This window comes from Limulus polyphemus, unplaced genomic scaffold (genome assembly GCF_000517525.1).
Source record: "Limulus polyphemus unplaced genomic scaffold, Limulus_polyphemus-2.1.2 Scaffold5339, whole genome shotgun sequence".
Lineage (NCBI taxonomy): Eukaryota > Metazoa > Arthropoda > Merostomata > Xiphosura > Limulidae > Limulus > Limulus polyphemus.
This window is the reverse complement of record NW_013670949.1, coordinates 26501-54347: the sequence shown is the minus strand read 5'-3', so window position 1 is coordinate 54347 and position 27847 is coordinate 26501. Positions and strand designations below refer to the sequence as shown.

Sequence of the window (27847 nt, the reverse complement as noted above, 5' to 3'; positions counted from 1 at the left end):
GCTGCTTGATGTAGGTTGCCAAGCCTTTAAAATTTTGCACGTGGAGGATAAGAAACAAATAATGTTTTTAGGTTTTATATATACTTTTGAATAACTAAAAATCATAAATTACTGCATCAATACCATAGATTTCCACTATAATTTATCAAACTTAGTAACTAAGCTGTATTTGGATCTAAAAAAAATATGAAATTTTGAGCAAACTAAAGACACAACCTACCTCATTGAAATCTTGATTTAAATGACAGAAATGATGTTAGGTACATTAGAAAGGCTTAGAAAACCACTAGGGGACCTTCTGAGCTTCTGATTAGTTATTCATGTCATATATAGAAGTAAATGTTTATAAGGGGGCATTTCCAAAAATGGAAGGAGGAGAGCGGGGTGCCACTATGTTTGATTTATTACGTGAGCAATATCTTAGCAAATAGAAAAGATAAGAGGTTCTTATTTTATATTCTAGCTTGTCAATATCTGTAATTTGAGTTTCTATTTCGTATGAAACTACAGACTTAGTATTTTGACTTCACAAACATCTAATTTGAACCAGTGCTGCATTCAACATACTACGTGACACACAAAAATCGATGTTTATCTATGTTTTTTTAATATTTACTCTTAAAATAACAAATTGAGTAATGTATAGTTCTAAAATTTGAATTGTAATCTATAGTTTGATACCAAACTTACTGACATAAGTTCATGAAATAGTAGTTCAATAAAATTTTGAATGCGAGTCAACAAACAAGATGATATGGCCTTTCACCTGTGACCCGTATTGAAAGGGTTAATATGACTTTTGCTGGTAATACTGTTCCCAATATTTTCCCAACAAAAGAATGCATGTTCAAAGATAATCTGTTAGATATATTTTCTGGATCTGTTTGCTGGTTTGTTTTTTCAGGCAGAGCTACTAAAACCACTGTCTCTAATTTTAAACTGCTAAACAAAGATGGGGAAACAAGCCAGCAGCACCAATCGCCAACTCTTGGGCTTCTCTTATCAACAAATAGTAGAAATAAATACTTTGCCCCCATAGCTAAAAAGGCAATTATGATCAGGTTTTGATCCTGTTACCCACAGGGCATGCCAAGCCTGGAACTATATGGTTAACTTGAAGATAAGAATTTAAAACGTACTAACCTTACAGAGGACTTCTACTGGAGTTGACATTTTTTTCTCACTGATCTTCTCATATTTTTGTTTTTTAGTTGCAGCCTTTAGACCTTGCCAGGGAAGTGTTCCTCGATTGAAATACATAAGAACATAGCCCAAGGATTCCATGTCATCTCTTCGACTATGTATTGATAACATATGTGTTAGATGTAACTTCAGAAATACAGGAGTTCAATCACTTACAACCCATTAATGAACTTTTAAAGAAAAGATTATTCTAGAATTTCATGTGACAAAAATCATTATCCATAAATAATTTAACATACTATACCAAAATCTCATGCTTGTCCCATGAGGGTATTTTAACTTAGACAACAACAAAAATTTTTAATAGGAAGATGGAAATTACTTCTAAATATACAAATAAATCAGATCATAGAAGTAAAAGGAATGTAGTTTACAAAGCACATGTGATTTTTAAGGAATATATATATTAGTCAATGTTTAGTAACTTCAAAGACTGACATGTAAAATATAAAAATAATTTTCTAAGTATACATCAATTTGTATAATTAAGATCAAACAATAATTGTTTATTTCTATGTCCTCAACTTAGTGTTAAAATACTTGTAAGATGAACTTATATGGCATTACACAGCACTAAAAACTTAAATATTACCTTTGCTCAATTCCTAGATGAGCATTTATGCTTGCATATCTAGCTGTGCCAGTTAAATTCTTGTCTTCACGATATGGGATGTGCTGACGAGTTCGGTTGTCACGGTACTTTTTTGCAAGGCCAAAATCAATCAGGAATAACTACAGTAAACAAAATATGTCATTAATACAGGGACAGTATTAACCACAGAGATCCTAATAAGATAACTTATGCTTTATCTTAATAGTCTAATGAAGTTCTAAAACATTTGGCTCTGAAACATACTTTTTGATTCTTAACTATTACACAGGATATGTACTAAAAACTATACATTTTCTTGATCAAAATAAGGCAGAAACTTTACCAAATAAACTTTATAAACTTGGTAAATTAATAGACACAGTACTGTGTTCTTTAAACCACAAGAGCCACTAAACTTATTTTCAGCTGTAAACATATCAAAAATCTGTTTAATGAGATATAATAAATATTTAAATTAACAACTTTTGGCTTAAAATATGTTGAGAATCAGACACAGTGAAATTTAACTACACAGTCTTTTCCCATATGTATTTTATTGGAAAATATTATGCTAACAGAATAAAATAATATTAATAGTAATTTAGTAAAGTTTGATTTTTTTTTTCAATAAGTCATAAATGTCACAAAAGTAAAATAACAAACGAATCTGTATACATAAAAATGTGAACTACTGAAATGCATCTAGAACTATTTCCTGAACTCTGACAAACGGTAATAATCATCCACAAGGATATTAAACAACAAAACAGAAATTACACTTTATTTCAAAGTATTTTCTTGTGGCTCTTTGATAAGTGATTGTCAAAGATGCTCTTTAATTTATTGACTGGATTGTATGTTTTGAGAGAAGAAAATGATTTTTTTTATCTCTCACAGTAAAACGTACTTTATTACAGTGTCTTCCGATGCCCATTAAAAAGTTGTCTGGCTTGATGTCCCTATGAATGAAGTTCTTATTGTGAACATATTCAATTCTTCCAATCATCTGAAATGGATAAGATTTGTAACATATTTCATCTGCAGAATCTGTTTGAAAATACAAAATAATTTTAGTACAATATTTTTTACTTTAGAAAGTGTGAGGGCACGTATAAAAAAACAGACAGACTTTGAAACAATACTATGAGAGTTGTATCAGTGTTAAAAAGGTCTACTAACGCATGTTTTAATGTCCAAACATCTATAATCAGCACCAGAGATTTTATAAACTGAAATGAGTTTCCAATTCTGTAAATATTCTGTCATTCCATAAAGCTACATAAAATGACATTTCAAGTCAGACTGAGTGTTGCAGCCAATCCATCCTGAGTACCGAGTAAAAAGTTTTGTAACATAGTGTAACACAAGCACATTTAAATGCTCTTCTTATTCCTTGATTTTTTGCTTTTGCACACTGAAACATGGTAATAACATACTAAAAAATGTTTACTTTTGGCTTAAAAAAACCCAGATAATTTGGTTTATCTTTCATCATTTTTGACATTAAATAATTTCCAAACTGTTGCTGTGAAACACTTTCTTTATAAAACATTAAAAATACTCTCTTTCTTCATTGAATCTCAACTTCCATTTCGTATATATCCAATCAGTTTGAATTTGATTGGTATTCATTAACATTAACTTTTTAAACTTTATTTTATAAATTGCAGTAGCTAGCACGTTCAATTATAATTCCTAAAAAACAAAGCAAAGTCTGGAAATGACTTATTGGTGTGACTTATGATCTGATTTGTCAAAACTACATCAGGCCAGACAAGGTAAGAATATTTTTTCTAACAAAATTTTTGGTTAAGATCAATTGATTTCCAATAAGTATAGATTTCTTCAATAAATAAGTTTTTTTACTTATCTATGTTGTTTGAATATGATAAAACTTTACAACAATATTCAATTAAAAGGATTTGAGTCATTTAAATGTTTTTCAATTGTCTACCATACTATTTAAACCTAACTAGGCTTACCTGATGTACTTTAATACAATACGATTTCTGTAGCTTTGACACAAATATAGTATAACATGAAAACATTTTCAGAGTGAAAATAATATCTATAATATATTTAAAAAAGAAAAAAAAATTTCCCAAATCTGTAGTTTGTTCCTATGTATTCTAAGCTTCCAGTTAGATTTCTGTTCATTTCGGCAGGAGTTACATCTTGTCACTTTCTCATAAATTTCTCCTCACACCACTTTATTCATTCTAGCTAACACTGTAGTACAAAGTGGACTCAGAAATACAAAACACTGAGGTCAAACTGTAATAATGACAACCTACACTGCACTACTAAACTGTATCATCTATCAAAACACTGAGGTCAAACTAATAATGACAACCTACACTGCACTACTAAACTGTATCATCTATCAAAACACTGAGGTCAAACTGTAATAATGACAACCTACATTTCACTACCAAACTGTATCATCTATCCAAACACTGAGGTCAAACTGTAATAATGACAACCTACAGATAGATGATAGTTTAGTAGTGAAGAACCTACACTTCACTACCAAACTGTATCATCTATCAAAACACTGAGGTCAAACTGTAATAATGACAACCTACATTTCACTACCAAACTGTATCATCTATCAAAACACTGAGGTCAAACTGTAATAATGACAACCTACACTTCACTACTAAACTATCATTTATCAAAACACTGAGGTCAAACTGTAATAATGACAACCTACACTTCACTATTAAACTGTATCATCTATCAAAACTCTAAGGTCAAACTGTAATAATGACAACCTACACTTCACTACTAAACTACCATCTATCAAAACACTGAGGTCAAACTGTAATAATGACAACCTACACTTCACTACTAAACTGTATCATCTATCAAAACTCTAAGGTCATACTGTAATAATGACAACCTACACTTCACTACTAAACTGTATCATCTTTCTAAGAATATTAAATATCTCCATACAAAAAATGTCAAGGTAAGAATATTATTATCTATGTAACTAAATGTGATAAGAATTTTTAAACAAGATCTTTAGAAAAACAAAAACAAAAATAGAAAATATCCCGACTTTATCATGTGGACAAATAAAAGATGACAACCATTACACATATTCTACAACAAACAACTGGTAGTATTAAATAAGAGATGATAACCATTACATATATTCTACAACAAACAACTGGTAGTAATAAATAAAAGATAACCATTACATATATTCTACAACAAACAACTGATAGTAATAAATAAAAGATGATAACCATTACACATATTCTACAACAAACAACTGGTAGTAATAAATAAAAGATGATAACCATTACGTATATTCTACAACAAACAACTGGTAGTAATAAATAAAAGATGATAACCATTACGTATATTCTACAACAAACAACTGGTACTATTAAATAAAAGATGACAATCATTACGTATATTCGATAAGAAACAGCTGGTAGTATTAGAAATTATTTTAAAAGCTAGACACAAAATTAACAATATAAAGTAAAGAAGAAAAAAAATAAGGGGAATTACCTGATCTGCTAGCATAAGCACAGTCTTCATTGTAAACCTTCTGGAACAGAAGTTAAAAAGGTCCTCTAAACTAGGTCCCAAAAGGTCCATCACCAAGACATTATAATCTCTCTCTTGTCCATACCATCTTTATAAAGAGAAATAATAATCACAGATTTTTTTCTAGAAGTGTTCACAATTCAATGACAAACAGATGTACATAAAGATCTTTAGAAACCTGTACTGTCCCAACAACTTTAAATAGGTGAACAGTTTCTCAAATAGATATACATAAAGATCTTTAGAAACCCATACTGTCCCAAGATCTTTAATAGGTAAACAGTTTCTCAAATAGATGTACGTAAAGATCTTTAGAAACCCCATACTGTCTCAACAACTTTAAATAGGTGAACAGTTTCTCAAATAGATGTACATAAAGATCTTTAGAAACCCCATACTGTCTCAACAACTTTAAATAGGTGAACAGTTTCTCAAATAGATGTACATAAAGATATTTAGAAACCACATACCGTTCCAACAACTTTAAATAGGTGAACAGTTTCTCAAATAGATGTACATAAAGATATTTAGAAACCCCATACCATTCCAACAACTTTAAATAGGTGAACAGTTTCTCAAATAGATGTACATAAAGTTTTTTAGAAACCCATACTGTCTCAACAACTTTAAATAGATGAACATTTTCTCAAATAGATGTACATAAAGATCTTTAGAAACCCCATACTGTCTCAACAACTTTAAACAGATGAACAGTTTCTCAAGTCTAATTCAAAACATCTTAGACAGCAGATATTTGAAGAGTTAATAAAAAAGTACAAACTTAGTACATCATAATTAAATGGACAATTCTTGTCAGAACCATTTTTATAAAGTACTTTCTCTCTCTCTCTGCTTTGAAACATTTAACAAACACCAAAAAGTGTTTGTGTACATGCATGTAAAACAACAAATGTTTCATAATTCCAATTAAAACATACCAATCTGTACTCAAAAATGTATTTATCTATACACAGTTGGTCACTTAATTAACTGGTCACTTTCTATAATGAATTTTAGATATTTCTGAAGTGAAAAACAAATGTCAATTATTTTGAATGGCATACTATACCCAACGTGCCAAATTAATTTCTAGTAATCCATTATAATGATTAATCAAACTTACTGCATTTTCAATAAATCTTATTGCACAGAAACCATAACAAGTGTATAATTGTTATTTACACGAATACCTTCAACTTATAAAATTTTCTGCACATCACTTTTAAGTTTAGTTGTTGGTTATCAGTTTTTGTATTTTCTTGGACAGAATCAATTCTTTCTACACATGTTTTCAAGCTGATTGGTAATAACTTCACAAATATACAAGCTCTTTCATGTGTTAATATATATTATATTTTCAATAAGTTGTAAAAGAAAGGAATCTTTATTGTGTGATTTTACAGAAAAACTAATAAAGATGTGTCAATTGTACACAGGATCGCAAGTGTACCACAAACTTGAAAAAACTTTGTGCCACAAACTTCCAGTATTTTTATGCCTGATCTCAAAGCTGTTCCATTAATTTAATTTGTGTTAGCACATTTCCACTTCCCCAATGACCCACTGTGATCGTGAAAGTCATTTTTATGTTACTACTACCCACGTGTAGGTTTCTTTGAATCAATATTGACTGGGATGATTGTTTATCAATAATTTTGACCAACAGGGAAACCTTTTCTCACTCCTAAATGCCTTGAGGCAGTAACTCGGTAAAAAGCCAGTGCAAGTCGGAAGGTAGGAAGAATTTTTTTTATTGTCAGAAAGTGTGATTTTATCATGTATTCCTTTTAAATATTCTATATTTATAAAAATACATTTGAATTTTCTGATATTTGCATTTTATTTACTATCATTAGTAGTTTATAATGACAAGGTGTAAAGCTGAAAGGAGTGAGTGAGTAAAATTACTTTTGAAAATTTCATGAAGGGTAAACATATTATCGTAGATTTATAGAAGGTTTGCTGTTTTACATAAAAGGTTTTGTTTCTTTTCTTTTGGCCTTTAGTATTTTCCTGAACAACTTAGAACCACATTAAGGTAAAAATATTAGTTTAATTTGAACTTATTTCATGTCAAGAACAGTCTCAGATTTCAGTAAAAACTTCCAGATTTCAGGTAGCTAAGTTGTCCCTGATTCTTTTTCCTTATCAGTTAAATTTTCTAGTGCACCACTATCTTAAGAAGTCACACTAGATCACTGCTCAGATATGCAGCTGTCGACCTTGACTGTTGAAGGTGGTTGCTAGTTATTTGTTTCCACATTAGCAAATTCAGAACTGCTCCTAGTAACATTATTTTTTTCTAAATTTACCTGCAACTGTCATGATTATTTGTTTCATGTATTAAATATTAATAAATATGATATTATTCTAAAGAGTATTTTGTGTAATGGGTATGATATTTTATCTCAATGATTGTAATGTACTGAGTAATTTGGGTTGCAGTATTGTGACATCATCTCATTAAATATTACAACCATGACAAGCAGCACGTGACTTCCAGTCTTCCCCAGAAACTATAAGCAGGCCGATTTGAACAGTTTGTAGTTTAGTGTGTGACACTTAAGTTGCTGTAGTGTTTGGCAGTTGTGAAAATTACTGCCTGTGTGAACAAATTCGATTCCTCTGGATTCTGTCGTAGACTCGGTACAGTTAAATACTTACGGATGGGTCCTAGTGCATTCTATAAGTTTTCGTGTGAATAACTTCAAGAAGATAAAATATTGGATAATGAAGCTTTTGTCCAAGAAGATTGTGTATCCATTGGCGACTCTGCCATCGATTATAATAAGGACCACCGTGAAGTGGAGACATTTACATATAGTGCCAGACATAAAGAATATTTTGGAAGATAAATGTTATGTTGTGAATGGACATTTATTGAATAAAGAAGCCAAGGGGGAAGAAAGGGCCCTAATATTTGTGGTTGACATTGATTTTTATTTATGAACAGTTATTTAAGTTGACCAGATAGATATATGTGTTTAATTATACAAGTTAGTAGTTTATCATTTAACTGTTATAACAATGTGTACATGTTTTCTTTTCAAATATTTTAAATAGAAGCCTAGCATTTGTGTAACAACAGACAAATAATTAGAATTTGGAAAAGAACACCTTCAGTTTGTGATTTCTATTTTATCATTACCTCCAATGAGAAACTGCTTTGACATAGTATTTCTAATCATGTTGCTAGCAAATGTCCACTGCAGAGGCCAGAAGGTGCAAGTCTAGGTAGATGCTAGGATGGAAAAACCACTTTATAGAAATTAGCCAGGCATAGACAAGATTGTTGATCTATCACGAGGCCCTGAGCTCCCAAGATATGATAGACCAACAACTGAATGTGATGGTCATAGGTGCAAAAAAGGAAGTTCAAGAAAACAGAAGAACTGGAAGAAGATGCCACCATATTGGGGATTGAAGAAACAACAGAAGAACACATGTTTTACCTTTTAACAAAGCATCTATGTGAGAAAGACCCTTAAGTGAATGAGATGTGGGATGGGGGTTGAGACTCAATCGGAGAATTCAACCAGTTACCCAAAACAAGAATACTTCTGAAGAAGAAGGAAGGTTGCAATGGAGGAAACCACACTGAAAGGGGCAAGTACAGCCAAATGTTTATTGAGTAGAGGAACAATACACTTCAAGAACATAACTATCGAGCAAAAGTCCAACAGACTCAAAGAAAAAAGAAGGGGCCATAGCCAACTTGAAGGGACAGGCAGAGAACTTAATATTTGTGGTGAGTGGACAAAGACCAAGACCTTGAACCAGGTCATTCATCATCAAGGAGAGTAAGTATTACAGAGTGAGAAAAACATTCAGTGGGAGTTGAGGTAAGACCAAAGTTGAGTCAAATAGTACAGACTAATGATTGGTCACCAACCAACTATTTTATGGGAATGACAAAAAGAGAGGAGTAAAAACCTAAAATGGGGAAGAAAAACAGTCCCATGATAGTCAAAACAGGCAAGGTGGAGGGTAAAAGGACAGGAAAAACCACTAAGATCACATCTGAAGAACTCAATAGGTTGTAGCAAAGGAAGTCCATTGGTATACAAAGTGGGAGACCAGATCTCCCACAGGACTGGAGTGATGAGTGGCACACCAAAAACATTCCCCCTCAAGACCCTCAAAGAGGACAAGAAACAAGTGAGGGGGTAGCCCCACAAGGCCATATATGATGAAAAGCCTACTGGGGCTATGTGTTCCCAAAGGCAAGAAACTATAATGAACATAGATGATTCCTGATGAACTGTATCAGTTCAAAATGCCAATGTGGAAGAAATATCCCCAAATGAACACATCTCAACAATTTTTTTTTCTCTGTTACAGTGTAGTATACGTTATATGGATTCTGATTTTTAGGTGGTTGTGGGTAGTCACAATGTGCTAGATACACAAACTCTAACTCCACCTGAGTGATAACTTATCTGAGGGACAACTACCAAAGACATAATCTCAAGGAACACATCTAACTCCACTTCACTGATAACTTATCTGAGGGACAACTATCAAAGACATAATCTCAAGGATCACATGTTTTACCTTTTAACAAAGCATCTATAACAGATTAATAATCAAATTTAGCTAAATTAAGGTGGTATTGGCAGTAATGTTTCTCTTGTTGATACATGAAAAAAACACAGAAAACTTACTTTCAATCAAAGTATCAACACAGCCCAAAGACAAAACCACCACAAACTTTTCTTTGTTTTTACATTAAAATTTTGATGTACCTGCTTTTAGTATGGGGGTCTATTTTTTCTTGAAAGAATATGCACACCCTTTTACGGTGATGGATATAAAATATCCTCTAATTAAATTGGACAAGTTAGCATGCAATATGCAACAAGTGAATTTCCCAAAATTCTTGGTAAATAAGATGAAAATTTCAACTATTCAGCTACTGAATAGGACAGACACTGAGTATCTGTTACAATATTATCCACAACATCCAATGTTAAACATTTTTATATTTAATAAATTTTTACCCCCCCCCTCTTTCTTTTTAAAGATGTTATTTTGCATCTTTCTTTCACTCCTTACCTACATTCTTTGTCAGGCCTCAAAATTTCCACTCATCCACTTGTATATATGAGTAGTGGATGAATAAGGGCAAGATGACTTTTTCCATGCACTGGACAAGTGCATTATTTCAGCTGGTTAAGGTTAACTCACTTGTAGAGTAATGGCTGTGCTAAAAATAAATGGGCAGACTTCAGTAAATAACTTCTTTTATTGCTATTTATACTTAAACTGTTACTGTTATCGCTTTGTCAGAACATGTATTTCAGCACTGAGGTTCCTGATGCCGTTACCATGCATAACGAATGGCATCTTAATTGGGGCTGTGATTTGGAAAAGCTTAATTCTGGTACAAAATACTTGACATTTTGTAAAACAAATGCTTAGTTTATACATAATTTAAAAGTATCTGTACATTAAAATTTTTCTCAGCTTCATTTGACTGCCAATGGTACGTGCACGTGTTTCTCAACACCTCCATACACCACAGCACATCCCATTCTCATGTCTTTTTGCATGGGTTATTCCAACCTCTATGAATTCTTTGTCAGGGATATAAATTTAGATTTTTAGCTACATGCCCTTTGGGCTACTGAGTTAGTGTTTTTACTGGCCTGGATACAAATTTTGTGGCCTAATACATTATATGTGTGTTCATGTGTGAATATGTATATAACAACAGTTTGAAGAGGATGTAGATATGGAGTAGAGTCAGGTAAAACAGAATGAAAAAAGGCTTGCGTACTTAAAAGAAGGTATAATACAAACAAATAAGTACACTTGTATAAGGAAGGAATTTTATTTTTTCTTGAGAAAGACAAATGAACAAATTTTCTTCCTCTCTTGTACAGCAATGAAAAAAAAATTAAGAGAATTTTTAAAAATGTTTCAAAATAGTTTAGCAGAAAATTATAGAATTGTTGTAGACTTTTCATATCTTTTTTTTACACACATTCAAAATTGTATTTATAAACAAAATATTTGATATAAATTTTAAAACTAATGGGCAAATACCAGAGCTATTTTCTGCAACAATGTTACTTACTATAGTAGATTTTCAAATGCACCTTCACAGAGAATGTTTGAAAAATTCTAAAAAAAAGCTTTTTTCTGTTATAACTTAGACACTGTAATGTAAAGTATTTCATATAAAAAAATAAAACAGTATCATTCTTAAAGGGTTAAGAAGTGGGGTTCTGAAAAACTGAAGGAGATATTAAACTTATAACTTTAAAAAGTTAACATTTTCTTACACTGAAAATGTATTTCTAATTGGTACTTGCCTCCTCTCACACAAATTTATCTCGACCCTTGTTTGCCCTCTAAGCACTGCTAAAATACATTTCTGCTGCCAGTACATCAGTCTTTATATCACATCAGTTTTGGACCATTTCTGAAAATGTGCAGATCATGTGACTACTCTCCACCAATAGTATTGCAACATTTACACTGGTGCAGCTAGCTCCCTCTGCTATTTCTTCTCAATCCTCACTTTCAAAAATTGGCAGATATTAACACAAAAACACTGATAGTGGGGAGGAAGGGTGGGAAGTGTGTAAAAGGAGGCAAGTACCTATCCAAAAAACCTTTTCAGTGCAAGAAAAAGTTGACTTCTGAAATGGCCTTACCTATTCTCACACAAAGCTAGAATTCCACATTACAAAGGAGGCATACAAATATCAAACCAAGTGGAAAGCGACATCTGACAATGAATGGGTGTGTTACGAGATAAAAATGAAGCACACAAGTGAGGAATCACATTACTTCTGGAACAGGTATGCTATACACCCAGGAAAGTAACACAAAATGGGATGAATGAAAAAAAAAGTAGACACAATTGAATGCAGTAATAATACTTACAGCACTGGACAAGTGATGGTAGTGCTGGATGTTCCAAAGAACATATTTACCATTTTTCACAGAATTGTGCCAGATATTGTGTGAAAAACAGAATAACAACATGTGGCTTGGGCATGAGGACTGTGTGATCTAATACATGAAGACAACAACTGATGAAATTATATTGTCTAGTGAGGTACACCTGGGGAAAAAACAACAAGGGGAAACTCGAGCTGGGTTTGATGTTGCGACCCATTGATGATGTTTTAGTATCTAGTGTGGTCCACTTGGGCAAAATCATCTAGGGGAAATGGCATATCTTTGATTAAAGTATTTTGTCTAGTGCAGTCCACCTGGGCAGAAATATCCAGGGGAAACTGTTTTATATATATATGTGGGCTGAAGATTCTTCAGCAGTAGGTGTCTCTGACTTGTTGGCAATAAATTCAAACCATAAACAGACAGTAAACAACCCACTTGTTTTAAAATAATATATTCAAAAAGTTCTTTACACTATGAATATCACAGTTGTATCTCAAACTCTAAATAATTCTCTTTTCTTGTCAAAAGTCCACTTAGGCTGATTCAATTACTTTTGAATCCAAATGACAAGATGAACGATTTTTCTCTACTCTTATCACTATAGTATCAGTGAATAATTCACTTACACTACCCCATGGGCTACCACAGTTGTATCCTAAACTTTATGTCAAAGTCCACGCAGATGGGTTCAATTACCTTAGAACACCCTTTAAAAAGACAAATTATTTTCCTTCTCTATATTAAGCTGTTAAACTCACAATAAAATACTGCTCATTATGGATAATCACTCACACTCCAGCTAATTTCCCATTTTCTTTTGCTAACTAATTTTCTGACTGAACTGCACCTGACTTTACTGAATGTTACTTCATATCTTGGCTTGCACTCATGAGTCACCTATATATGTACATACCTAGTTCACTGAGGCCTTGAAAAAGACCGAAGATTCAAGTAAAGTGATGTCAACAATATTAGTAAAGCCTAGACAACAATGTAATTGCAAACACAATGTACAACTCGTACAGTTACGTATAAACAAAGTTGTCACAACTAACACTTTTAAAACAAGCAGCCTTGAGCACTCCTGTGGTGAAAAATAAACAATCATTACACATTAACTCACAAAATAAATAATAATGCCTAAACAGTCTTGTATATCCAACAGAAATGCATCATCAATTGATTAAGTTATTGTGTAAAGTGTGGTCCACCTGCACAAAAACATCCAGGGGAAGCACCTTGTATAATTGAGTAAGTGATTTTGTCAAGTGTAGACCACCCAGGTGAAAACATCCAGTGGAAGAGCCTTGTATAATTGATATACACTCAGGAAGAAGCCTCCATGGGAACTGGGAGTGGTAAGGACTCCTGTGCTCCACTAGAAGAATAATGGCGGGTAGTCCGGAGGAATGTCACAGAAAGTCTGCAATTCCCTACTTTGAAAAGCAGACCAACTCCAATACATCCAAACAAAGGGTCGGCAAGGATGGTAAAACAGACCCCTTCTGCTTTACTCATGAAGCCCATCACAGATTGAAATTGGTTGATATGTAGTACATATATACCACTGGGTAAGTGGCCAGTGGTCTGACAGAAACACTCCATCTCAACAGTGAGCATTATAGAGTTACTCTACACTAGTGTGGGTTTGAGGTAAAGCATACCTGATCAGGCATAGGAGTCAGATCGGAGGGTAAGCATAGATGTGAAGCCTCCTCCAATCCTCACTGAATGAATCTACTCCCAGAGCTGATGGGTGTGGAATGGGAGACAAACAGGAAGGTAATTTGGTGTTCCAATGAGTGGCAAAGGCATTGATATGATGTTTTCCCAGTTGAGAACACACCTACCAAAAGACCTGTAGATGAAGGGACCACTCCGTGGGAAGAATCTGGTTGGGACGAGATAAATGATCAGCAACCAGATTCCTAGCACCAGTAACATGACAAGCCAAGACCACCTTGTAGTGACTGGGGGCCCAGAAAAGAAGTTCCAGAGTCCAAAAACAAAGAGACCGGGATTTGGTTCCACTTTGTTGATGAGATAACTGACAACCATGAAATTGTCTTAGTGTACCATAACCACCTGTCCCCTCAGGAAAAGAAGTTAATAGGTCAAAGTCTGATGAACTGCTAGTAGCTCGAGGATGTTGATATGGAGATCAGACTCCTCGACTGACCACAAAACGAAAATCGCTTGTGAGCTGAGGAAAGCACCCAATCCACCAAAGAAGCATCTGGATGAAAAGGAGGAATGGGAACCCCCACCGTGGTTTGGTCCCTATCGAGCCATCAAAAAAGGTTGGCCCCGATCATGGAAGGAAGGGTAACAGGATGGTCCAAGGGATCGAGGAAGAACTTCCACTGATCGAGGAGTATACACTGAAGTGAATGCACGTGAGCTCAATCCATGGGAATGAGAGCTTCCAAGAAAGTCCATATCCCCCAAAACAGATAGAATCTCGTGCCATGTGAGAATGAGAGGTAAGGGGTTTTTGTGACTGCTTGCTCCATATCCCAGAGATGAAGATGAGAAGACTGGGACTGACTGAGGTGTGAATTGAGATAAACCCCTAAATGAACCAGGTACTGTGTGGGGGTATGAACAGACTTCTCCAACTTGATCACAAAACCCACCCATGTTTTTTCCTGGAGAAGTAAACATGTGTGATTGTGTGAGTGACCACGGGAACAGGCAAGCAGGAGCCAGTCATCCATGTAATGGGGAGTTTGAAAACCCAACGAGTCAAGGTGATGAGCAAACATGTGAACCACTCCATAAAATACATAAGGAGCCAAAGAGAGACCAAATAGCAGTGCTCTGAACTGTAACTTACAATTCCCTTGGATGAATGGAAGAAAACAACACGACTCTGGAGCAATCAGAATGTGAAGATAGGCATCTGTCACTTCGAATTTGGTCATCCAGAGTTGGAAAATACCCATCAAAGTGAGAGGTAGGACTCCATAGTAAAAAGAGGGGGGAGACGGTCCAGAAAGGAATTCAAATGGGACAGGTCTATGATTGGTCTCCAATTGCCCGCCTTCTTGGGGACAACTAAGAGACAGGAATAAAACCCCAGTTGAGTGGGTAAAACCTGCTTGATAGCTGTTTTGCGTAAGAGGTCTTGAACAGCTTTGTAAATATGACAGAAAGAGGAACAATCCTGAGGAGGAGGAAAGGAAAATGGGGAGAGGGAAAGGGGGTGGGGACCAAAACCGATGGCAGAAACCATCTGCCTGAACCCGTAGAACCCACGGATATGTTGTGAAGTGCTGCCACAATGCCAAAAAAGTGGAGTAATCTGGTCTCTATGGGACTGGAACCTCAAATGTGTCACCAATAATGCTGGCTTCTGGGGTAGGAGAAGAAGCACCCTCAGGTAATGCATCCTTTCTTTACAAATCCCAACAACACAACAGCCAAGTATTGAGACAAAAGGTGAAAACCAATAAACAAGCCATAGGAGGGTCCTCAGTACATTTGAAAAGGCTTCAGGTGATTGGCAAAAGGTTTCAGACATTAATTAGAGAGAGGAAAGATAATGTAGGGCAAGACGAATCCTGGTAAAGTGATTTCGATTCAAGTGGACTGAAACCCCAGGATTCGAGCCCCACAGGGGAAGGAGAGGATCCAAAAAGGATCCAAGGCTTGATGGTAAGCCAAGGCATACTAGTTCAACAAATGAGGGGGGGGGGATTCCACACCCAACTGTGGTTGGTCAAAACATCTCTGAGAAAGAATACTTATGTCAGGTGAAGGAGGAAAACATGATAATTTAAAGGAAGGCAAGGAATCATAAGCCGTAGGGGAAATACTCGAAATATAACAAACTTGATTAACCAGTTGTAAGAAAAGAGTGGGAGATGAAATCTCCTGACTGGGTGTAGAATGTGATGGACCAAAAAAAGAAAGTACCAGGAAAACGGAGTCCAAATTTTCTTGATCTGGGTGGTAATCTTCCTCAGAAACAGGTTCAGGTAGAAAAAGAGAAGAATTTGCTAGCTGAACATAAGGCTCTGTAACTTCCTGTGTACCAAGAACATTAATCCCTCTGCAGATAAAGTTGATTCCCCATCCTGGAAGATCATACAGTGTGTCTTGTTTCCTGTTGCAGGAATTTCATTGTCCACCACATTAACTCTTTTGTGATGGGCTCGGTATAAAATACACAAGTTCATATACATATTTGCACATGTTAAGTATTTATATTATAACTTTTAATGCAGTAGGCATATCTTCACAAAATTTGGCAGACTTTTAGTAACGATTAGAAGTCTTTTGTACACAAAAAAAACAACAACAACAACAACAACAAAAAAAAAACAGATATTTTAATGAAGTATTTTTGCTAAATATTTGTTTGTGAATATATTTCGTTACTAGTCCAAAATGATTTTTATGTTATGATTAAAAAAACTATTCTTCCTCCCAAAAATCTCAAATATCATTAGCGTAATCTCTACAACCTCCTAAATACATTTCAAATGTTTGTTTTCAGTAAAACTTTATATTTTATCTCTTATTTTCTCTACCCTAAATTTATACAGGGTCTGTCAATTTGACCGACCTCGTAACCACCATACAAAATTAAGAAATAAATATAAATAATTCTTTTTTTGTTCCAAAATGACTACAAATTATAACATGAAAATACAAGAGTTTAGTCTAAATAGCTTAAATATCTTAACATTATACATTTATATATATTTATTATTTTTATTATATTGACCTTTTCAGCCGTGCCTAGCTAACATTATAGAAACTGCAATGACGAGGCCCATGTGCACTCATGTTACCGTATCCAATAGTATAAAATTGGCCTTTACAAAGTGACCTGTCTTGGCTCTGTTTTAGTGAACTAGTATTTTGTAAGATACAGTCACATTTCAGTTATAATACATTATACATGTATATACATTATTACTATTTACAAATAAGTTCTTGAATTTATTTTTCTTAAATATAGAACAGTAAATAAAGAACTATAGCAAACAATTATCTCTTCTAGTTACAAACTTTGTATTCATTTGCTGCTTGACGTAGGTTGCTAAGCCTTATCAAATTTTGCACATGGAGGATGTGAAACGAAATAATGTTTTTGAGGTTTTATATATGTATTTTGATATAATCAAAAATCATAAATTACTATATCAATACCATAGAATTCCACTATAAATTATCAAGCTTAGTACTTAAGCTATATTTTGGTCTAAAAAAATAGGAAATTTCGAGCTCATAAAGTTTTACCTTACCAGTTGGAATCTTGTATAAAAAGAGAGTTTGGTATCCGTAGATTTGAAGAAGGCTAAGAAAGTCACTAAGGGAACATTCTGAGCTTTTGATTGGTTATTCACATGTCATAGACAGAAGCAGATGTATGTAAGCGTTTCGAAAAATGTAAAGAGGTAGGCATGGCACATGTAGCGACATCCCAGCAAATAGAAAAGATAGGAGGTTCTTATTTTACATACCAGCTTCTCAATATAGGTAATTTGAGTTCCTAATTTGTAAGAAACTATAGACTTTGAACTTGGACATAACAAACATCTAATCTGAACCAATGTTGGATTTGACATACAACGTGACACACAATAATCAATATTTATGTTTTTTTTTTATATTTACTTTGAAATTAAGAAATTGAATAATGTATAATACTAAATTTGAATTATAATCTTCAATTTGATACCAAACTTATTGACATAAATTCATATAATAGTATTTGGATAAAAATTTGAATGTGAGTAAACAAATGTGATGACATGGCCTTTGACCTGTGTTGATAGGGTTAAACCTTGAATTCATACTAAGAATATGTAGAATTTAGAAACAAGAAATTACTTGAATGCTAAATCGTGTAAACAATTTAAATTCAAATACAAAAATTAGTAAATTGGTGAATAAATTTCATCAGAAACGGCAACAAATCACAAGGAAAAATTGTAGTCACACTTGGAAAGTTTAAGTACACATCTAAGCAAGGTCATGCCAATCAAGAAAGTGAGGACTGAGTGGGAATAGCAGAGGGAGCTAGCTGCGCCAGTATAGATTGTGTGATACTATTGGTGGAGAGTAGGCACATGATATGTACATGTTTAGAAATAGTGCAAAACTGATGGGGTATAAATACTGGTGCGCTGTTGGCAAAATTATTTTTAAGCAATGCTTAGAGGGCAAACAAGGATTGAAATAGCTTTGTGTAAGAAGGTAAGACCATTTCAGAAGCTGTCAAAATAATAAAGCAAAGCAAAATTATAGGCACATTACTAAAACAGTACATTTGTGGAACACCTGACAACATATACACTATATCTATGGCAACCCATTACCCTTTAAAACAGAGCTGTTTACTGTAATTTAGTGTCACTCAGTGGACTTATAATTGCTACTCATAGTTTAACTGTACTACATTGTCTTCTTTCAACCATTTCACCACTACACATGCAGCAGTGTAATCTGTATTGTCTGGTTCCTAAATTCAAATTAAGAACAGCATATTGAATACCAGTCAATTTTTAACTCTCCTGAGAGTGACAAACCCTCTCTCATATGATGCTGTAACCATGGGAAGATCCTGAACAATCTTCAAAAGGTACATGATGTTCTAAAACCTTTAGTGAAGGCTATCATCTTCTAAAAGCAAATGCCACAATTCTGTGGGATGTCTTTGTTTTTGATATTGAACAAAAATTTTAAGTTTTATTCATTCCTAGTATTGTGCTAAATAACAGTCACATCTATTTAAGAGAAGAATTGATTCAACGTGGTTAAAGGAGTTGCAATCTTCTCAGTTCCAAAGACTGACAACTCCTGGTGCTTTTGAGACCATTTCTTATCTTCTCAGTACCAAAGACTAAGAACTCCTGGTGATTTTGAGCTCATTCCCTATCTTCTCAGTACCAAAGACTGACAACTGGTGATTTTGAGACCATTCCTTATCTTAACAGTTCCAAAGACTGACAACTCCTGATGATTTTGAGGCCATTTCCAAACATCAGCAACATGAGCAGCTACAAGAATATCTCTAGTCTCCATGATCTCAAGGTGTTATTTTAAATGGTTCTAAATCTTGTCTAACAGTATCTTTGGTTTGCTCAAATGCATTACAGGCATCTTGATCATATCTAGAAAACTGGACTCCCTAACATGATCTGTCATGAGATTTATAAAGACATTCTTGGAGATGTGGTCCAGGTTATTGGTACATAGCTGTTACAGAAAGGTAGAATGTTTCCAGTGCTTGAATGGCATCACTCAAGATTGTGGTATCTGCCTGACATTTTAAGCTAAAATGCAACAGCCTGCATAAGGAAAGCATATTGAAGAAATCCATAATTCTTTAGAACAGTGACTATCTGTGCCTTTCCAATCATTTATGGGCTGTTTGATTTTGCTTCAGCTACATGCTCAAAATGAATCAGGATGGGAAAGCATTTCCTCATGAGTGTTGTAAGTGTATGGTGAAGATGAGACAGCTATTGTGTTCCTCCAAGATTAATTGGTTCCTGTAATTTTTCTTCCATAGCTTCAGCAACAGCCAATTGTAAATGCCAATTAAGACATTTAATATTTGATTCATTTGGGCAACCTCTATGATGGCAACCAAAGCTCCAAGTTCAAGTTTATGGGCAAGAAAGTGGGTGTCAAACAAATGGGGTACATCTGATTTAAAAAAAACTGAAACACTTTTTTCTTCCCAACTATAATTGAAGCCTCATCAGATCCAAAAGTAACCAGCTTTTCTTCCCAGTGCAGAATACCAGCTTACACTGAATCTGGAAAAAAAAGAAAAAATACATGTTAATAATTTTAAATAACTGTTGTGAATAAAAGATGTAAAATCCACATATCTGTTCAATAAAACATGCTTTCATTCTTGCTGTTATTACCATATTGTGGAAATGCAAGTATGATATATGAAAAATCAACATTTGTAGTTTTCAATTAATGCAAAAAACACCTGAATTGGAAATTATAAAGTCCAATATAATTGTCCAAAATAATATCATTGAACAAAATAGCTACTTAATGTTATTGTTTGGAAATATATATATAAATAAAACATGCAAAAGACTGCAAGTTGAAAGTTTTCAATCATACCTTACTAGCTAAATATCTTAAAGAATCTTGTATATATATATGAAGATTTTATGTATGCTAAAGTTTTTTTCTTTGTATTGTTTTTCATAATTTAAAACCACAAATGAGTGGTTTAGTGACAAGTATCTAATTACAGCACCACTAGTCAGCTGAATTACAATACTTCTTGTATATAGAAATCATTAAAGCAGGAATAAAAACAACAACTAACCTTCTCAGAGCACTGTCACCATTGTAACCTTCTTCTAGAAAGATTGTGGACATCCTACGGGGCATCTTATGGATTTTTTGCTACAGTCATGGCAGACAGACACCTGCTATACTATGAACTCTTACCGTAAGCCTGAATTCCTACTAAAAAAGCTGCGAGTTTCATCAGTTAGACTGGGAAACTGATGACAAACATCATAAAACATAGCATTTTTTCACAGTCATATTCAAGCCTGATAAAATCTTTCTTCTACTACACTCTACATTTTCATCTTCTGTTTTATCAGTATCTTTATTCATTTTATCACTTTCTTAAAACATTCGTTATTTTGAAGGAAGGAACATTACAAGTGCCATACCATTGTGTGGTACCAGATTCTGAGTGCACAAATGTGGTGAGTGGTGGGAAAGTTTGAGTCAGCTCATTACTAGGAAGTAGGGGGAGCTTTAAAAAAAAAAAAAAGTAGAAAAGTGTATTGTTTTTTATTGTTATATATTTTTTTCTTTAGCCTTTTAGGGCACTGATTTATTTTGCTGGGATAATAAAATGGCAGTTTTATGTGTATAACTACTCTGTACACTATTACTTCAAAAAATGTCATTGCCTATTGGGACCTGTAGGCCATGGTGAATATCAAGATCTGTTCGTTTATGTAACGTTATTTGGAACATGAGCTCAAAACTTTAATCAATTACTGGTTTCCCTCCCTTGATGCATATCATACTTCCACATACATCATGTAAAATAACACTGATTACTGCAAAGTCAAAGCTCCAATACTATAAAAATGTTATTCATTTATTGAGAATATGCTGGGATCTGATCCCTCTAGCAAATAACTTTCAGTCAGAATGAGTCAAAAATGTTCAGTAACTGCTGCCGATAATAAAGTCATTGCCTAAAGTTTTACTGTATTCATTATGACCTTAGAAAATTATATTTAATGAAACACCTGGTAGGACAAGTAAACATTTTCTATCACCCTGCAAAACAAGTGGCTCTTCCAAAAAATTTTGAGCCTTGAATTTATCAGCAATGATTCACTCATTTACTCTTTAATATGAAATGTACATCCTTTACTTCAGACAAAGTAGAAAATATGGACACAACAACTTGTGATCAAAATGAATGAGTATATCACTGATTTCTGTTGTGTAGCTAAAAGACAAAGTGAAATTTGTATCTTACATACACTCCGCAACATAACAAAAGTATATACACTAGTTGTTATACAATATAGCTAGGGAACATAAATAGGTAAATTTTACTTACCGTATATGAGGAATACCCACACCTCCTTGCAGAATTTTGTATAGCTTGCTTTCATATAACAACTGTGGGTGCCTAGCTTTTGTTGACTCAAGCTTTACTGCTACTTCCTGGAAAAATCATTTACAAATTTATATGTTTTATAGTCATTCACTTTGTAAATGACTTTAACAATCCATAATTAATACTAACTGTCATTCTACATTATAACTTTATGTCAAACACTGTACCCTTTGTTTTCACTATAGACTTTAATAATTCATAATTAATACTAACTGTCATTCTACATTATAACCTTATGTCGAGCATTGTACCCTTTGTTTTCACTATAAATATTTACAATCCATAATTAATACTAACTGTTATTCTACATCATAACTTCATGTCAAAGTATTTGTTTTCATTATAGACAAATACAACTGACTCAAGCCTTAACTATGTCAGTACATGTATATTTGTATGAAATCAGGAAAGGTTCATTTTTACTCGTATAAAAAATAGCAACAAATGATAAAATTACTTAGTTGAGCAGAAAGTTTTTGGCACCCAAATTGGAAAAATCATAGGTTTAATATTTTTGGTACTCGTGTATAATGTTAAAATAATAAATAAATAACACACAATGCTAAAAATGACACATATATAAAAACATGTTTAATTCAGGACAATCCATGGTCTCTAAAATGATGACATGTCAACACCACATTGTAAAAGTAAAGAAAAAAAACAAGAAATTGCATTAATTTACTTTAAGCATCAATGATTTTTTTCTCATGCTATTACATGAACACCTCTTAATTGTTCTTTACAATGAATACACAATAAAAATCACCACAAAATGTCTCCACATATAATAAATTTACAGCTACTCTGGTAATGTTTAGTTTTGTACAAACACAATTCACTCAGAATCTATATTTTATTCACCCCCACTTTACAAGTTATAAACATCTACTTCACAATCTTATCCTACATAAACATTCTAATACACCTATGTAGAATCTAACTATACATAAGCGAACTCTGTTTGTTAACATATATATACCTTTCAGCTTAGCAAATAAAAAAGACTTGAACAGATGAATCACACTACTGCTGTTTTAAATTGTGAGAGAAGGGCTTCAACACATGAATCGCACTACTACTGTTATAAACAGTGAGAAAAGGGCTTCAACACATGAATCACACTACTACTGTTATAAACTGTGAGAAAAGGCTTCACTACATGAATCACACTACTGCTGTTTTAAATTGTGAGAGAAGGGATTCAACACATGAATCACACTACTACTGTTATAAACTGTAAGAAAAGGGCTTCACTACATGAATCACACTACTACTGTTTTAAACTGTGAGAGAAGGGATTCAACACTACTACTGTTTTAAACTGTGAGAGAAGGGCTCCAACACATGAATCACACTACTACTTCATTTAACATATAATTTTTAATACTTATATAAACATATTTTTAAAAATAAGATGCACTACTAACAGAAAGATATCTTAGAACTGCAGTTACAATAATCTAGATTTTACATACATTAATGTCCCACACTCAGCAAGTTTTAAGAATATTCAATATGGCATATATAAGTAAGAACACACGTACATATCATATTCCTACACTAAATTATCAAAGTTTCATATGTATATGTAGAAAACAGTCATAGGCTAACTGTTTTTGCTCTATACCAAAACAAAATCTTGATTAGAGCTGTCACCATTCCAATTTTTAAAAATGACATGCTAGCAACGAAACAGGAATATTAATTATTATCACCTAATTAAACACAGTGTGTGAACAATGAAAATTTAAACTTCTAACAATGTATACCAGCTTGCCAAATATAATTAAGTCTCATAATTAGCATAAATATACAATTAAGGCTCTAAATAGTATCCTAGTTACATCACAACTTTGAAATTTTGAGTGGACTGATATACCTCTTTAAGCAGTTTCAGGCTACTAAGTTTATCTTGACAAAATCAATTTATAGAAATATATATGTGTATATATTAAGTTATAGATTCCATTATGGTTCTTTATCAAAACTCATCTATTTACATACATCTTTACATTTTATGTTGACCACAGAAAAGCCTACGGTTCCCATCTAACGGAAATTCAATTCCAGTTCCTCTGTTTTCCTGTTATGATCTTTACAGGTTTGTAATACGTTTAACATAGTTTGTACATTTTTAAGGAAGATGGTATTGTTAACAGAATTTTATGAGTTTATTGGTTAAATCAATCATTCAAATGCATCCCCATTATCCAAATGATAAAGGAGTTCAACAGAAGGTTTATTTACAAAATATAATGTGTTAATCATTACCAAACCACAAACTATCACGGAGAATGATGACATAATGAAGACTAGGAGATGACTAAGCTTTTAAATATTCTCTTCTCTTTTGACAAGAAATGTTATTTGTAATATTTCTGACCTGAACATTCAATGGAAAATATCTAAATGTTGATATCAATCCCTTGGTGGTAAGTAAAAAACAAAAAAAGATAAATCATAAAGAACAGACTAGATTTTATACAGTTTTAAAGAAGGTCAAAGAACATGTTTGCATTTTCTTAATTTTTGATACATTAACACATTAACTGCTTCAGTGCTTGGCATCATCTATGGCAAGTACTTGATAAGAGTTTTCATCATCATAGACAGCAGTACATCGATAATTCTACCGATGCTTAGCTGCCACACAATCATGAATTATTATTACAAGACAAAAGTGGGATCTAACACGCCATGAATACGAAAATGGTGGAGCACATACAGGCGGGGGCACGGCATCTAAGCCATGCATACACAAGCACTTGGGACAAGAGTTTTAGTGCAATATCATTGTTTTTCAATTTAAACAATAGCAATAATAACAAATCTAAAACGTGTAATCTTTACATTTTTGTATTTACGATGCACACTTGTGTTGTGAGAACACAAGAACGAATGCTAAATGCAGAAATGTGCATCCTCAGCAGTGGGCAGGTGACAGGATTGGCAAGTTGCTAATTTTACATCTATTTTTCAAAGGATGTGAGAAAAGTTGACCAAGAAATTGTGGGACAGTTAGTCTTACTTTTATAGTGGTAAAAATTCTAACCTTACTAATCTGTTTTTTTAAGGATGTTATTTGTTTTCTAAGCAATGTAAAGGGTGTGGCCTTAGCATACTTAAGATTCTACAAAGTTTTTGATCCCTTGAGGGATGAAATGATCCCTTGTTGTCCATATGTTGTGTAAGGTAATCTATATTTTAAATATATCTTTATACAAAACCATTGAAACATTTCATAAGCATAAAATTTCATGTGGTGGTGATTTCAAATTAAGAAATATAAAAGAACAAAATCAATCTTGTAATGTCATGCAGTAGTATGCATATTTCATTATGGCTAATCTTTAAACACATTGTCAAAAATGTGATAATATTCCACTGAAGCTCATTCAAAAACACTGCTATTCTTACAAATAAAAACTAATTTGCCATTAAAATGTGTGCAATAATGACTATATACTGTTAACAGACCATACTCTTGATTCCAAAACATAAATGTACTGTATGAAATTGTCTCACACCTGACACCTTTTTCCAGTAGTTAAACTCAGAATAAGTCTCACAGCTAACACCTTTTTCCAGTAGTTGAACTCAGACATAATACAAAGTATACATCTTACAGCTAAGACCTTTTTCCAGTAGTTGATCTCAAACATAAAACATAAAGTACACGTCTTATAGCTAACACTTTTTTGCAGTAGTTGAAACCAAAACATAAAGTACACGTCTTACAGCTCACACCTTTTTCTAGTAGTTGAACCCAAAACATACAGTACAAGACTTACAGCTAACACCTTTTTCCAGTAGTTGAACCCAAAACATACAGTACAAGTTTTACAGCTAACACCTATTTCCAGTAGTTGAACCCAAAACATACAGTACAAGACTTACAGCTAACACCTTTTTCCAGTTGTTGAACCCAAAACATACAGTACAAGTTCTACAGCTAACACCTTTTTCCAGTAGTTGAACCCAAAACATACAGTACAAGTTCTACAGCTAACACCTTTTTCCAGTAGTTAAACCCAAAACATACAGTACAAGTTCTACAGCTAACACCTTTTTCCAGTAGTTGAACCCAAAACATACAGTACAAGACTTACAGCTAACACCTTTTTCCAATAGTTGAACCCAAAAAATACAGTACAACTTTTACAACTAACACCTTTTTCCAGTAGTTGAACTTATGACATAAAGCAAAAGTCTCACAATTAACACCTTTCTCCAGTAGTTGAACTCAGGACATAAAGTAAAAGTCTCACAACTAACACCCTTTTCCAGTAGTTGAACTTATGACAAAGTAAAAGTCTTACAGCTAACACCTTTTTCCAGTACTTGAACTCATGACATAAAGTAAAAGTCTCACAACTAACACCTTTTTTCCAGTACTTGAACTTATGACATAAAGCAAAAGTCTCACAATTAACACCTTTCTCCAGTAGTTGAACTCAGGACATAAAGTAAAAGTCTCACAACTAACACCCTTTTCCAGTACTTGAACTCATGACATAAAGTAAAAGTCTTACAGCTAACACCTTTTTCCAGTAGTTGAACTCAGGACATACAGTACAATCAAATCAACAATACTGAAAAAAAAAGAAGAAACAATCTTATTTAAATGATGGATATGGAATGGTCGATATAAATTATAATAACAATTTAGAATCTAAATAGAAATGAAAAATACACATGGAAGTACAAACAATATTACAGCAGTTCAACATATAATGAATGATAAAACTGTATAGCACTGTACATAACATAAAAGATGGTACAGTTACAGAAACTATGTCAATGATTAAAGCAATAATTCAATCTTGAAGATACAATTTATAACCAAGACATGGTCTATCTTTAATATAAAGCAGAAAATTAAGTGTCTTGTATGTACGTAGATATCAAAAAAAGATTAATGGTAGGATTACAACGGATTTGACTTGCCTAAATCAAATGACAGATCATTCAAGTCTTCTATAAAAAAAGCAAATAGAAAGGAGTGTGACTAGGAAGGTCAAGGTTTAGATTTTATACCTTAGGAATGTACAAGTCATTTCCAGTTAATCAGTATTATTAATACTTAGATTTGCAGAGTAACCAATAACCATACCTTACTCATCCGTTTTATACAGTGATGTAAAACCAATCATCTTTTATATATATATCCCTGAACACAATACGTGTTTAATCATTTCATAAAGAGATTACAAGTTGTATATTGGCAAGAAACCTTCCATACACCTTAATTAAACTTTCAACCATAATAATCAAATGCAATCATTCAAAATAAGAAATGACAGAAATCTGGAAAAATCAAAAATGTTTTCAAAATTTCTCAAGCTTCAACTGCTACATGCTTGAACTAAGTCAAGTAAGCAACAACTGCCAAATGTGATGATCATGGAGCTAAATATAGTGAATTGTGGTAAACTGTGTTAAGTGTTGCCCCATTTTTAGTGTGAAGATTGATTTACAACAATTAATAAACATCCTCTCCCTCCAAGGAATGCTAGCTCCATTCCAAAAAGCAACTTTATCTTTAGCAATATGATATTTAAGTATTCACGGTTAACAATTTACACAATACCTCCAGAATCATGCAACAAAACAGATTTTAAAGTGTCACATCTTACCTCCAGAATCACGTATTAAAACTTATTTCAAATAGTGTCACATCTAACCCTGAGAATCATGTAACAAAACTGATTTTAAAGTGTCACATCTTACCTCCAGAATCACGTATTAAAACTTATTTCAAATAGTGTCACATCTAACCCTGAGAATCATGTAACAAAACTGATTTTAAAGTGTCACATCTTACCTCCAGAATCACGTATTAAAACTTATTTCAAATAGTGTCACATCTAACCCTGAGAATCATGTAACAAAACTGATTTTAAAGTGTCACATCTTACCTCCAG

The 27847-nt window shown here is 33.3% G+C and overlaps 1 protein-coding gene across 2 annotated transcripts in view; it reads right to left on the bottom strand.

The window, feature by feature from the left end:
- Positions 1-27847, bottom strand: part of LOC106472438 (casein kinase I) — a 40488-nt gene that overhangs the window by 9184 nt on the left and 3457 nt on the right. For both annotated transcript variants that reach the window (XM_013933088.2, XM_013933086.2), the window contains exons 2-6: positions 21861-21967; positions 5321-5447; positions 2703-2801; positions 1796-1935; positions 1144-1297 (exon numbers count right to left, since the gene is read on the bottom strand). In XM_013933088.2, coding sequence (XP_013788542.1) covers positions 1144-1297; positions 1796-1935; positions 2703-2801; positions 5321-5447; positions 21861-21967 — 627 coding nt within the window. The remainder of the gene's footprint in view (positions 1-1143; positions 1298-1795; positions 1936-2702; positions 2802-5320; positions 5448-21860; positions 21968-27847) is intronic.